The following is a 14,647-nucleotide window of genomic DNA, read 5'->3' as shown; positions in this document are numbered from 1 at the left end:
CAGGAGGGCCAGCTCCTGAGATGGGGTGCCCTAGGAAGGCGGTGGGGTGGGGGGAGCCACTTAACTTTGGGCCTTGGTTTCTCCCTTTCCTCTCCCGTAAGATGAGGACTGGCTTATGGCTAGGAGCCAAGGAAAGGAATCCAAGAAGAAGCTAAACCCGGGCCTGGCCCCAGAAATGGTCACTGGGAAGCTGTTACAATATCACCCACATTGCCGGAGAGGCCTGGTCCCTCCGGGGGGCCCCCCCAGGACTCCCGGCAGGGGCTCCAGCTCTCCGACCCTCACCGGCACCACCAGGGCACCCCCCCCCTCCAGCTGGCCTTCTTGGATCCCCCAGACCCCGCTGCCCAAGCACCCCCACCCCACACAGCACACTTCTTCCCTAACGTCAGCCACCCAGCAGCTCACCCCACCCCCAAACCAGCCGCCCTGGTGTGGGGCTGGGCCAGGGAATGGAGACACATTCCCTCAGGGACAAAGAGATTTTTCTCTTTTCCCAGGATAGATTTCGTCCGGGTCCCCCCCCCCACCCCTCACCACCCCCCCCCCCCGCCCCAGCCCCCATCTCCCACGGTGGCAGGGGGAGATACAAAGGGAAACCCCCCAGGGAGAGAAATCCTAAACTTCAAACAGGGCTGAGGCCCAGCCTGGCCAGCCTGGGAGGCTGGGGACCCGGGATCAGGGCGGCCTGCCTCGGGCTGCCGTGGAAGCAGAAAACGCAGACAAATGGGTCCTGAGGCTCTAATCTGTACCACCCCCCACCCCACTGCAGCACTAGCGGCCTGAGAGCTGGTGGGCACAGCCTGGGCCCTCCTACAAGTGTCTCATCTGCCTAATTGCTTCTTTATTGTCTTACAATCACACACTCTCTCCATGCTGTCCTGAAATATTTCCTTCCCCTATTCATCTCGGGCGGCAATTAGAAAAAGAGAGCCAGGGAGTGGGGGGGGGGGGGGTTGTCTCAAAACGCAGCAGCATGGAGTGGGGAGGCGGCGAGGGGAGGTGGGGGGCGGTGGGGAGGATCTGGACGCAGGCAGGGCTCGGCCCCAGGCCCACACCCGGCCCCCGTGAAATTTCAAATTAGGCTACAATCACATCAGACAGCATCGGGCCCGGAGCAGGCAGCCCGTTCACAGGAAACGGGGTGGGGGGGATTACCTTGGGGTTCTCCAGGATTCCAGCCTCGTAGCTGCAGGGGGAGAGGGAAGACAGGGGATCAGCTGGGGAGGGGCAGGGAGACACCCCCCACCCCCACCATGCCCAACACAAGTCTGCCCTGCCTTTCTTTCTCTGCCAAAGCAACCGCTGCCAGCCCCGCCTGGAACATTCTGAGCCCACCATAGTTGGCTGTGGGAACTGCAGGTTGTAGGAAAGACCCTGGGACATTTCCCTCAATCTTCTGGGGGGGGGGGGGGCACGGCCCCAGGGCTTCCCATCTTGGGGGGGGGCGCTTCACACATGCTGTTCTCTCTGCTTAAAACACTGCGTGCACCTAGGCCGGTCCAGTCCGTTCTCATCCTTGAAGTTTGAATGTCAAATGTCACTTCCTCCGAGAAGCCTTCCGGATACCCCAGCGGAGGCCAGGTGCCTATCATCTATCTACCCCCCAGAGGGCCGTGCAATGAGCTACAAGTGGGTCGGTCCACGCATGCGGTCACCGTGACATCTGCCCTGAGCAGGCAGGTGCTCCCTGACACGGGGTGGGGCAGCGGACAGGCGGGGGACGTCTTCCTTACCTGATGTGCATAAGGTTCTCGTCCATGCTCCACGGGTTCTTGGGGGTGACCGGGATGGGGATTCCGTGTTGCTGCAGGTAAGAAGTGACACAGGGGGGGTGGGAGTGAGGCAGCGTGAAGGAGGCCTGAGGGGCAGGCCCGGCTGCCTTGGTTTTCTTTCCAGGCTGCAGACACACTGGCCACCACGCAGTCAAGGCCAGGGCCCCGCTCTAGTGTTCCTCCCCTCCTCCAGGCTGCACGGAGAGTGAGGGCCCTGTGGCTGGACCCGCACGTGCAGAAACCACAGGATGGTGTCTGCGACGTCGTGGAGTGGATACTGACCTTGGAGGTTCCTTCCAGAAGATTCTGAGCATTAGAATGGGTCCCCGACCCTCTGAGCGGGAGGGTGGGGGGCTGGAAGGTTCCAAACTTCCACCGCGGAAGCCATCTGTGCCCCAAGCAAAGGGCTTCTAGCCCACGACACTTGTTTACGATACGGGCCTGGCACTTTCTGGGAGGCACCCCTCTCCCCCTGCCTGGTGCAACGGCCACACCCATCACTCTGCAACCCTGCAAAGAACAGCCTGGGCCGATCCGCACCCTCTCCATCCTCCTCTCTTGGTTCTAATCGTGTTTTGCTTCCCAAATGGTTCCATCCGTCATGCAAGGAGAAAACTCATCCCACCCGAGACCCTGGGTCTGAAAGGCTGTTGGCGATCTCACTGTGAAGGCCCTTTCCGAATAAGGAGGAGGCTGACCCCCTTAGCTACCCCACGCTGCCCTGGGTGGATACTCAGCCGGAATCTAACGCACACACGCTTACTGGGCAGAGGCAGCTGAGGGGCCCAGCCAGGCCCCTTTAAGGCAGTGACACCTGACGCTTTGCCTCCAAGCCCCCTTTCGGCACCGTGCCCTCTGTGGTCCTAGACCTAGCCAGGCCCAGCCCCGTAGCCCCCACCAGCACCACTCTGCCTCTCCTGGTCGGGCCACCCTGAGCCACACTTATTCCCACGACTGTAAGATTCCAGCCTCCTCCAGGGAGCCCCTGGGTTTCCTTCAGCCTCACCTTAAAATTTCAAGGTAAATGAAGCTAAAAGCCCTCTAAGTCGTTTTTCTCAAGCTTTACCAGGGGAACGTTTCTGTAAGTCCGTATCTACTCGAGAATTTGTGGGCAAACAGAACACCCCATTTAGAGGGCTGCTCAGCGTTGGGGGGCCGCCTGTCTCCCCGCCAGGTTGCCAAGAGTCAAATGCACGTGCTGGCCTTAGGCTCCCTCCAGGTAGAGTGGGCCAGCTGTGGGGACCGGGACCCTGTGCAGGCGCTGGCATCCCCGGGCTGGGGGCGGAGAAAGCCAGCAGATGGGTTCCCTGCAGCCCGTTTGGGGGGATGGTTTGGAAACACTTTTGCCTTGTTTCCCACTGGGGCTCCTTGGTCGTGGTCGGAGTAAGGAGACGAGAGAGGGAAGGCAGGATGGGCAGCCCCTCCAAAGAGATTTTTGTCTCCCCTCCCCTCTCTGTCCTGAGGCTCCCCCACCCCCACCCCGCCCGCAAAGAAATTCTCACTGCAACTGAGACAAAAAAAACCCTCGTCAACATGTATGCAGCAACCGCCCTGCTTTGTAGCCCCCCCTGGCTTGTCCGCTGGCTTTTTAAAAGAAACTAATTAGGGTGACAATGCTGAGGACGGGTGATTCTGAGTGTTTTCCCCCTTGGACGATGGCTTGGGGGGGCTGGATGGAAAATGCAGGCAACACATGTTTGCGGGTCTCCGACCCCACCTTTTGGCCTTGGTAACTTACGGGTCTTGAAAGCAGGGGTTTTCAAAGCCCCATTGATTTTTTGTCTCAGCTGAATCAGCTGCCTGGCTCTGAATTTTGGACAAAGCCTGGTTGCTGTTCAGTGATTCTGGTCATTTCCTGGGTGCAGAAACACGGCCTCCCTCCCAGAATGTGCTCAGACTCCCTGGAGCTCAATGCAGATACTGCCCGCCCGTCGAGGGGCGGGGGGAGGAGAACCCAAGGCCTGGGGCCCCAGACTCGCCTGTTCCTCACCCCCCTCCCCGCCATGCTCTCCTGTCCTAAGGTTATTGGGGACAGAAGCTCAGTGAAGTGACTTCTCCCCCAAAATCTGGGAAGGAAATTCATCTTTGCTGGGAAAACCAGGAGCCGCTTTTGTGTGGGGCTTAACGGAAACGAAGGGCCACGCGTGGGGTCGCCCTGGCCCTCTCTTGAACCAGGACGGCAGTCGTGAGAATGTAGTTCGGGGTGGGGGTTCCAATTCATTATTCTTAAAGATGAAACGTGTTCCATATTCAGGATCAAGGAGACGAAGGGCTTGTGGGGGGGCGGCGGGGGAGGCCCTGTCAACCGGGTTCTCTTAATAGCTCTGCTATTTGACAATTTGTTTGGCAACATATGGGCTTCCTCTCGTAAACTCCCCTCTTAATAATGAAACAACAGATGGTACAGGAGATCTTTCCTCCAAGCCCTCCAGGTCTTAATGGGATGCTGGCGGCAGGGGCAGGGCCGCGTCCCCGCCGGGTCCCCTACCACGCGGCACCTTGGCTGCGGTGAGGGCTCACAGCCAGCCCTGGTGACTGCTATTTAAAACCTGAGCAATTTGCTGGCGTGTGCAACGAGTCGCTTTTCCCCCCGTCTGATTGATTGAGGCTGTTTGTCAAGAGCTGCCATTGAGTCGCTAAAAAGAAAGGTGCCCTGGGGAGCGGCTAAGGATCTTGATGCAAAACTTCTAATATGTTTTATTGCAACTTGTACTTCAAAAGGGCTGGCTCGACACCAGCCTTTGTCTGCCACTGCCCCTCAGCGTGCCTACCTGTTCCCTGCAAAGCGCCGGGGACCATTAGCAGCCAGGTAACGGAGGGCCAAAGAACACCTCACTCACACCTCCCACGGAGGGGGAGGCACGGGGTGCCTGTCACCCTCTGACCTGGCGGACTGGAGACTCTCCGTGGAGATGCCCAGCCCAGGTAGTGACCACAGCGCCCACCGTGGGGCTGGCCCAGGGGACAGGTGCCACGGTGGGGGAGGCAGCTGGGACAGAGATTCGGTACCCCCCCCCCGCCACCCCCCCCCCCCCGGGATAAGGATCAGCCTTAGCCTTGTATTGCTGGTCCAGCCCCTTGGAAGGGATATGCCCGGAGGGCCAGGGCTGGGGGTGATGGGGTGGGGGGGACTCAGCCATACCTTCGCATACTCCATCAGGTCATTGCGGCCCTGGAACCGGTTGTAGAACTCAGGCATCCGCCAGGGAGCGATGACCTGGGCATGGGGACAAGGAGTCAGATGTGGGAGAGCCCAGATGCTGGCTTCTTCTGGCCCTCTGTTAAGGGGCCCAAGACTCCAACGGTTACCTGGGTGGGGAGTCCCCCACTGCATCCCCCCCGGAGAGAATACAGTCCGTGTGGGGTGGCCAGTGGTACCCCATTAGGCACGGGATGGACAGGACCTGCTACACTGGAGGGGGGGGCGTGCTTTGTAGAGGCCCAAGCTCCACGGCAGGATGGCCCTGTGGCCCCCAGAAGGGTTCTCTGGCTTTCCAGGCATCCGTCTCTCTGAGACTTGAGGGTTTGAACCAGACAGGCCTCGGGTTTCCTACGAGGACCCCCGGTCAGAGGGCTAGCAACCCCCGACCCCTGCCCGGGGTGGGGGTGGGGGGCGGTCCACACCACTGCAGAAGCCCTGCAGGGCTCAGAGATAATGCATGGTGCTCTCAACCCATTTCTCTTGTTCTCCTGCCTTCTGCATGCCGGAGCTGCGCTGGGTGGGGAAGGGAGAGGAGTCACAGCCTGACTGAGGGGACTGAGCTCATTTCACGGGGGGCCCCATCAGCCTGGGGGTGTAAGGGTCAGGTCCTCAAGAAGAGCCCCCACCCAGCCCTGGAGCCAGCCAGGCCCCTGCCTCTGATGGCAAGCTGCCCCTGGCACAGGCTCAGCCATGGGGGGCACCCTCTGGTCTCATCTCATCTCAGCTTTGGCCCCTGCCCTCGGCCCCATCCCAGCCCCTCGGCTCGGCCTCTGCAGACAGAGATCCAGAAACCAGACACCTTGCCCTCCTCCCCCAAGCTGCTGTGGGAACCCAGGGAGGAGGGGTCAAGAGAAAGCCCCCATGGCCACCGGCCTGCGACAAGCTAGCAAGCAGCCACTGCTGAGGGCTTCTTAGCTGCCCAGTGTTTGGGGACCATTAGAGCTTCCCTCCAGGTCACTCCCACCCAGCAAGCAGCTGCTGGCTGGTTAAAGGGACAGAGAAAGATGTTCTACTTTAAAAAAGGGACACCTGGGTGGCTCAGTCGGTTACGTGTCCGACTTCGCCTCAGGTCATGATCTTGCGACTCGTGAGTTCGAGCCTCACGTCAGGTTCCATGCTGGCAGCTCGGAGCCTGGAGCCTGCTTTGGATTCTGTGTGTGTGTGTCTCTCTGCCCCTCCCCCACTCACGTTCTCTCTATCAAAAATAAACATTAAAAAAAATTTTTTTTAAATAAACAAATAAGGAAACCTCTTAGGGCTCCTTCAGTGCTCAGGAGGAGACACGTCTTCTGCAGCTTTAGCCTGAAGGGACCTCGAAGGAGCTCAGACCTAGGCCTGTCCTGTCCAGTCCGGCAGCCAGGAGCCACGTGTGGCCACCGAGACCCGAAACGTGGCCGGTCCCGACTGGGATGTGCTGCCACCGCAAAGCACAAGGAGCTTGAAGACTCAGAACGGAAAACATCTCATGAGTAATGTGTTCACATCGATGGCAGGTTAAATGACACCACTGGGGTACACAGGGTTCAGGACATACATGCAGTACATATTATTACAATGAGGTCACCCGTCGCTTTTTATTTTGTGTTTTTTTATCGGTTTGTTTTGATGCAGCTGCTAGAAAAACGTAAATTACCCATAGGGCTCCCATTGATGGCACATTACAGCTCTGTGGCCCAGCCTTGTCTACTCATTGTATGCCTGGAGCCTGGCCCAGGGTCTGATCTGAGTAAATACAGAAGGAAGGAAGGAAGGAAGGAAGGAAGGAAGGAAGGAAGGAAGGAAGGAAGGAGAGAGAGGGAGGGAAGGAAGGGAGGGAGGGCGGGAGGAAGGAAGGAGGGAGAGAGAGAGGGAGGGAGGGAGGGAAGGAAGGAAGGAAGGAAGGAAGGAAGGAAGGAAGGAAGGAGAGAGAGAAGGAAGGAAGGAAGGAAGGAAGGAAGGCGGGAGAGAGAGAGGGAAGGAAGGGAGGAAGGAAGGAAGGAAGGGAAGGAGGAAAGAAGGAAGGAAGAGAAGGAGGAAAGAAGGAAGGAAGGAAGGAAGGAAGGAAGGAAGGAAGGAAAGAGAGAGAGGGAGGGAAGGAAGGGAGGGAGGGCGGGAGGAAGGAAGGAGGGAGAGAGAGAGGGAGGGAGGGAGGGAGGGAAGGAAGGAAGGAAGGAAGGAGAGAGAGGGAGGGAAGGGAGAAAGGAAGGAAGGAAGGAAGGAAGGAAGGAAGGAAGGAAGGAAGGAAGATAGGAAGGAGAGAGGGAAGGAAGGAAGGAAGAAGGAAGGAAGGAAGGAAGGTGGGAGAGAGAGAGGGAAGGAAGGAAGGAAGGGAGGAAGGAAGGAAGGAAGGAAGGGAAGGAGGAAAGAAGGAAGGAAGAGAAGGAGGAAAGAAGGAAGGAAGGAAGGAAGGAAGGAAGGAAGGAAGGGAAGGCGGAAAGGAGGATGGAAGGAAGGGAAGGAGGAAAGGAGGAAGGAAGGAAGGAAGGAAGGAAGGAAGGAAGGAAGGAAGGAGAGAGAGGCAGGGAAGGAAGGGAGAAAGGGAGGGAGGGAGGAAGGAAGGAAGGGAAGCAGGAAGAAAGGAAGGAATGAAGGGAAGAAGGAAGGAAGGAAGGGAGAGAGGGAGGGAGGAAGGGAACAGATAAGATAGATGGACACAGGCCCAGGCCCCAGGCCAGGCTGGGGGGGGGGGGGGGGACAGAGGCAGCGGTGGCCGACACACAGCCCTGATGTGTGCTCTCATGCCTGGGCGACAGGCCACGGGCAGGGGCGGTTGATTCCCCAGATCCTGGTGATTTCCACCCAGGAAAGGATCCAGGATGCAGGGGGTCAGGGCTCAGGCAGCCGGAGCAGAGCCGGGGCCTTAGCTGGGTGGCCCCGACCTTGGGTGTGCTATGAGCTCCTAGAAACAGGCCAACATTGTCCCAGAACCGTTCCGGCCTGGAACCGAGAAGCCGGACCCAGGAGCACCAAGGACACTGGCCAAAGGGCGGCTATGTCTTTCTGTCCAGTGCTCTGACCTACCCAGGCCCCTGGGCAGCGCCTTCCAGGAGGACTAATGGTCAGAGAGGGTGCCACGGCCTCTCAGCTGGCGTGAGCACAGCGTCTCTCCCGAGCAAGAAGGGAACCACCCACCTGGAGACTCAGGGGCACTCTGTCCCTGTCCGTGGGACCTCCCAGAACTCCACACCCTGCCCTCCCCCGCCGGTGACATTAGCCCCCAGCACCCACCTTCGGGGGAGGAACAACATCTTACCTTAATCTGAGGGGCCAGTGAATAGCAGGTGAGCTCAAACCGGACCTGGTCATTTCCCTGAAACACGGAACGGGGGGGATCACCGGGAGCCACAGGACAGGGGCTGGGGGCAGGGACGGCACCGTGTGACGGCCGACAACCTGCCTGAGGGCTGCTCAGGGCAGGCCCACCTCCAACCCCGAGATCTTCTGAGGTGGGGACTGTTATGAGCCTCCTTCCTGGAGAGGAAGCCCCGGCCCCTGCCCTTTAGGTGGAGTCAAGATTAGAATCCAGGACTCTGAGTACACAGCCGAGCGGTGTGGGTGTGGGGCGTGTGGCCCGACGGGGGTACACCTGTCTGGGAACACGGTAGGGCGAGCACACTTCAGGGGGCGCACACATGTGTGAGGCGGGGGGTCTAGCCCCGCCGAGATCCCCGTTCTCCTCTAGGGAGCCCCCAGCTGTCCACACCTCAGCCTTCTTCCCCCCACCTGGCCCCATCTAACCCCCACCCAGAGATCCAGCCCAGGGCTGGGGCTCCGTGGTCCTTTGACGACTCATATCCATCCAGTTGGGAATCGCGTCTCCTCTCTGAGCCTCAGTTTCCCCATCTATAAATTGCCGGGGGAGGGGGGGGGGCAGGGAATGGGTGCAACCAGGTGACCCCTGAGGGCTCTTTGCTCCTCGGTTCCTCTCTGAACGGACAGGGAACTGAGGTCCAAAGAGAAGGAACTAGTTCAAGGGCACTGAGCCCACCTCCCTGGGAGGGTTGCCCTGCCTCTCTGCGCCTGCGTAAAATAAAGACTCATCTGACACCCCAGGGCGCTGACGACGGGGAGGAGGAAGAGAAGGCCGCAGACACAATGGTTGCCAGCGTCCTGCCTGCTTCCCGTCAGCTCGGCGCCCAGAGGGGGACTTAAGCTGTGGAAATAACAGAGGGGCCTTTCGCCTACTGTGAAAACTGCACGGGCCCAGCCAGGCAGCGGCGGGAATAACATGTTATTTTCCAGAATGTTGTCAGGCGGCGTGGAAATACAGGCTGCAGCCCCTCTCTGCGGAGCCAGGAGCCGAGGGGCCGAGGCCGTCCCTCTCTGATGCCTCCCAGGCCCATCCGGCTCTCCGCCCGCCAGCCAAGCCCCGTAGTGAGCACCTACTATGTGCTCGCGGCCACAGGGGAAAGCCGCCTGGGGCCAGGGGGATAGTTAACCCAGCTTTGCTGACAAGGCTCAGAGAAGTGATGCCACTTGCCCAGGGCCGCGCAGCCGACAGACAACGTTTCTGTCCCAACAGCTCACACGCCAGTGACCGGTCCGAGCTCCGGACTTAAACCCGTTGAATCCTTACAGCTGAGATAGGTTCCGGTATCGCCCCTGCCTGACAGATGGGGAAACCGAGGCACAGGTGGCACGCCTGCCCAAGGACCCGTGGCGGGCACAGCTCCCGGGGCAAAGGCAGGCGATGAAGAAGCAGGCTCGGTTCAGATCTGCGAAGCCCACGAAGCCCACGGTATTGCGTCTCCTGGTGATTCCCACCCCCCACCCCCCACCGTGGCTTCACGTTTCCCCAGTACAATGGCCACTTGTGCCTCCTCGGACAGGCACACCCGGGCTGGTGTCTGCCTGTCCAGACCCACATGGGGACACCCATCTGTTCCACAGTCGGAGACCCTCGCAGAAGCCAGACGGGCCCCCTTGCTTCAAACTCTGTCCCAGGTTAAGACTCCAGTTGGTCTAAGTCCTTCCTCCCCCTGGAACCCCAGGACCCTCGGCACCAGGGCGGCCCCGAGGGCGGGAGGGGGGGGGTGTAGCCGTGTGTGTCCACGCGCTGATACACGTGCAGGTGTGCATAAGTGTGGGTGCAGCGCCCACGGGGCCCGGAGGGGCTGGGGGAGGGGGGCCCGCCCATCTGTTCCTCGGCTAACCATACAGATGGCGCCATTTACAGACCTGCTCCCCGTACCCCTGCCTGGGTCTGGCTCATATTTCCAGGCCCTTCTTCCAAAACTAGGGGGGGGTGAGGGGGGTGCCGGAAGGGCCACCCCAGCTTCTGTGCAGCTCTCTCCTAGCGAGGGATCAGGGCAGGGCGTGGAGGGGGGACCCCCAGCTCCAGCTCAGTACCAGGTGCCGCCCGGCTGCCTCCCTCCCGCCTCCAGGCCTTCGCAAGGGCTGTTCCGGCCTGGGATGCCCTTCCCCGCGGCATCCCTGGCTAACTCTTGCTCCCGCCCTGTTCCAGCCCCTGCTGGGTTAGGGCTCCTAAGTCCCGAGCGCCTCCTGTACCAGCGTCCCCGTGCGTGGAGGAGGGCCCGTGCTGGATCAGTATTCGGGGAGTGAATGGACACACGCGGGAAGGTGACATCTATCCGGGAGGCTGGAACGAGTTTCCTCCATCCGCGACTCAGGAGCCAACAGCTGGGAGAGGCCAGCGGCTGGGTGTTCCAAATGGCCACAGCCTCAGGACTGGCCACGCTGGGATCTCCCCCACATCTGCAGGGGGGGCGGGGGGTGGGGCCGCAGTCTGCTTATACCCCAGCTCTCTCTTCACCGTGAACCCCTGCAGAAAACTCCGCCGAGCGTCCTTCTGGCACCTCTCTTTGGGGTGGCCGGCCACACCCCACGGGGCCCAGGTGCCTCCATCTGGGGCCACAAGCCTCCCTCGCTTGCCCGCAAAGCCCACCTCCTGATCGCTGGTGCCCACTGCAGGCCGCCGGCCCCTGTCCCCGCTCCTTCCTGCCTCAAAAACTTGGCATTTCTCTGGACGCGGCCCCAAGCCTTCCTGGCTCTCTCTACTCGCACCTCTCGGGGCTAGGAAATTGTCTTCAGAGACTTTGGGGGGCTTCCTCAGGTTCTGCAGATAAGGGGAAACTAAGGCACAGGAGTATGCCTCGCCCATCAACCCCCAGAAGGGACAGCGGACCCGGGGTAGCACGGCACACACCTTCTCACCCGAAGGCCTCAAATCCAAGCCTCTGGTGTCCTCTTGTGGCCAAACAGAGGGTGCACACGGCTGCAGGTGGCTGCTCGCCGCCTTGTGGGGTTAGTTGCCCCGGGAGGGGTGGGGGTGGTCAGGGAGGGTCTCTCCCTGGACCCTCGAGTCTCCCACACCAGGGCCAGACCCACCATTCACTCCGCCAGCCCTGAACGCCACCCATCCTCAGTCCTGGGGGGATCTTCTCCAGGCAGGAGCCCTTCCGGAATCCTGATCTGGTCTCAGTTAAATGCCTCGTAGAACGGGGAGCTCACTGCTCAGCTCAGCTCATCCGGGGCGGATGACACGGCTCCGAAACTTCTTTATTCCGCACGGACATGTGTTCTCACTGACCTTCCTCTACCTGCAGGAGCCCCCAGTACAGCTCTGAGAGCCGCACGACCCGAACCTCCGGGTTCTCGTGCACTCTGTCCTACCGCCCTCAAGGCGGGAGGGGACGCGCACATCCCCGTGCAAACAGCCCGGCTCTGTCACCCTGCTCACCGTGTGCTCACGACTAGGCTCTAGGGTCACAGGTCTGCGCGAGAGACCCCAGTCCCCTTCCTCCGTAGAAGGAACTCCCACCATTTCAGTCCAGAACCATCCCCAGCACACCAGTGGGGGACTCGCTGGCCACCCCCCACCCAGCCTGGGGCCCTCCCGTGCCTCCTGATGTGCTGCTCTCAGAAGTCAACCCCTCAGCATGGCCGCGGCCCGGCCCCGAGCCTGCTGCCTCCCACAGCGACAGTTCTGGCTAGATGCCCCCAGACGGGCTGTTGTTCGGGGCTCCGTGCCCCCAAGCCTTGGCACAGGTGGATCCCTCTGCCGGGCACACTCTTCCCGTACCCTGTTACTCACTCACCCACACTCCTCCTGCAGGGCCATGCTCTGGAGATCAGCCTCCCTCCCCTGCCTGTTGCCCCCATGGCCGAGAGGCCCCACCCCTACAGCCACCTTATTGTGTCTGTCTGTCTGTCTGTCCACTCTCCTCTCCCTTGCTAGGACACACAGGCTCCCTGAGGGCGGGAGGAGCCCCAGAAGTTCAATACTGTTGCCAGACCCGGCTTGTGTCCAACCCTTTCCACAGGCCCCCGTATAAGCTTGCTGACCTCGTGCCCAAGCGCCTGAACGAACGCATCAGCTCTCGAAGACCGGAACCAGGGCCACCCTGGCTTGCAAGGCCACCCTCAAGTCACGTCTGCTCTGTCATAATCTAGGCTACAAGTGTCCCTGTGTCACAGCGAGCCAGAGTCTGCTTCCCCTCCCACTGCCCCGACCAGCCTGGGCAGGGGCGGGGCCTGGGTCAGGTTAGCATGAGCGCGGGAAAGGTAGTGAGCTCCCTGTCGCGGGGAGGGGCAGGGTCTGCTGACTGTGGGGTTGTCAGGGAGCCAAGCCCTGTACCGGGAGGGGGGGGGGCTACTGGTTTGGCGTCCAGTGACGTTGAGAGCCCGTGACCACACAGCCTTGCTGACACCATTGCCCAAGACTTGTCTGCCTTGCAATCTTGTGTCTTGAGCACGGCCACCTGTGGGACACCGTGCAGAGGGCTCTCCTGCCTTGTCCCCCACCGGGCCCCCTCCCTCAGTCTGCACTGGCCATGCAGGGGCCGGAAGGCGGGGTTGTGTCACGGGTTGACTGGTGTCCCCCACAAGAGCCAGGTTGAAGCCCCAGCTCTCAGTACCCGAGAACGTGACCTTATTCGGAAACAGGTCTTTGTAGAAGTGATGGGGTTAGGTTGGGATCAGAAGGGTGGGCCCTAATCTGATAGGACTGGTGTGGTATAAAAGGGAGGAATTTGGACACAGAGGGAGCCATGCCCGAAGGCACATGAGGGCCCCATAGAAACCTGGAGAGGCCTGGATGGACGCCTTCCTCGCCACGCCCCCGCCAGGGGAGCCCGGCCCTGCCCGCACCTCGGCCCTGGAATCGTGATACGACACACTTCTATGGCTGGAGCCACCAGGCCTGTGGCACTGTGGGGCGGCGGTCCTGGCCAACGAAGACCCACAGGGGCCACCCAGGTGGGATCCACCCCGCTTTGCTAATGCGGGGTTTCCAGCCCTCTCCACTGCACTGCATGGTGACCTGTGCTCTGTGACCCGGGCCAGGGGTGATTGCCCTGAGCCGCAGGGTCAAGTCCGCCAAACTGCTCCCCCCGTAGACAGAAGACACACACGGACCCGCGGCACCCAGCTGCCTACGCCCTGGTACCCGCTCCTGCGAATACCATTCGTCCTGCTCAGACTGGACAGGCAGTGTGGACAGTGAGCGTGTCCGCTGCTCGCCTGCCTCTCCTGGGGGCGAAGCCTGCAACCACCCTGGTTTCCCGAGTCCCCTTTGCAGGTTCCCCCCGCCTCTGCCCAGCCCTCCCCAGCACCGTCCACCCATTGGCTCACCTTTCCTGTGGCGCCGTGAGACACATACTTGGCTCCCTCCCGCTGGGCGATCTCCACTTGTTTCCGGGCAATGCAGGGCCTGGCGAGGGAGGTGCCCAGGAGGTAGCGGTCCTCGTACAGCGCGCTCGACTGGATGGCCGGCCAGATGAACTCCTCCACAAACTCCTTGCTGACGTCCTCGATGAACACCTACAGGGAGAGGAGCCCATGGAGTGAGGCTCGGCAAGGAGAGGGCCCAGCCAGACGACAGAGCCCTGTGTCTACGGCAGACTCTACTAATGGATCCTGGCCAGATGCACCTCCACTTTACCTTCTGTTTATCTGTAGCAGACATCATTAATCAACCCTAGCACACAGTACTCTTACTCCCTTCCTGCACTCATGGCAGACATTGCTAATCAATCCTGATAGGCCATCTAGCTGAAACCTATGCAGACTTTAAGTCCCTCCCAGCCCAACCTTCTGGGCCTGAGATGAAACTTGTTGTCACCTAAGATCTAAAGCAGTAGATAGGAGATAGTAATCCACAAATGCTCTCAACTAGGGATGATTTTGCCCGCCAGGAGCAGTGACAATAGCTGGAGATATTTTTGGTTTTCATACCAGTGGGTTGGGGGAGAGGGTTTCTGATATCTCATGGGCAAAGGCCAGGGATGCTGGTAGACATCCCAGAAACCTCAGGGCAGCCAGCTCCGTCCCAAGAGTGCCAAGGTTGAGAGGCCCCGATCTAAAGGAACGGTTCTCAGAGCATAGACCTCTGGACACCCTCAGGACCCTTTCAAGGAGACTGAGTGAAAAGATTTTTTTTTTTTTAATTTGAGAGAGAGAGAGAGAGAGAGAGAGAGAGAGAGCATGCATGAGTTGGGGTGAGGGGGCAGAAGGAGAGAGAGAGAGAGAATCCTAAACAGGTGTTCTCCCAACTTGGGGCTTGATCCCACGACCCTGGATCATGACCGGAGCTGAAATCAAGAGTTAGACGTTCAACTGACTGAGCCACCCAGCGCCCCGGAAAGATTTTTTATGATGATGCTAAGCTGTCATTTGCCTTTTTCACTAGGGTTGACGTTCACACTGGCACCTCAGCACAAATCAAGGCAGA

The 14,647-nt window shown here is 60.2% G+C and overlaps 1 protein-coding gene across 2 annotated transcripts in view; it reads right to left on the bottom strand.

Annotated features, from left to right (window-relative positions):
* ASS1 (argininosuccinate synthase 1) overlaps nt 1-14,647 on the bottom strand; it is a 53,068-nt gene that overhangs the window by 26,602 nt on the left and 11,819 nt on the right. For both annotated transcript variants that reach the window (XM_053908431.1, XM_053908430.1), the window contains exons 5-9: nt 13,549-13,737; nt 8,210-8,266; nt 4,918-4,992; nt 1,737-1,807; nt 1,159-1,189 (exon numbers count right to left, since the gene is read on the bottom strand). In XM_053908431.1, the coding sequence (XP_053764406.1) occupies nt 1,159-1,189; nt 1,737-1,807; nt 4,918-4,992; nt 8,210-8,266; nt 13,549-13,737 (423 nt within the window). The remainder of the gene's footprint in view (nt 1-1,158; nt 1,190-1,736; nt 1,808-4,917; nt 4,993-8,209; nt 8,267-13,548; nt 13,738-14,647) is intronic.

This window comes from Panthera pardus, unplaced genomic scaffold, assembly GCF_024362965.1.
Source record: "Panthera pardus isolate Hobbes unplaced genomic scaffold, ASM2436296v1 HiC_scaffold_20, whole genome shotgun sequence".
Taxonomy (NCBI): Eukaryota; Metazoa; Chordata; class Mammalia; order Carnivora; family Felidae; genus Panthera; species Panthera pardus.
Note: the sequence above shows the minus strand (reverse complement) of the source record. Positions and strands in the feature narration are given on the sequence as shown.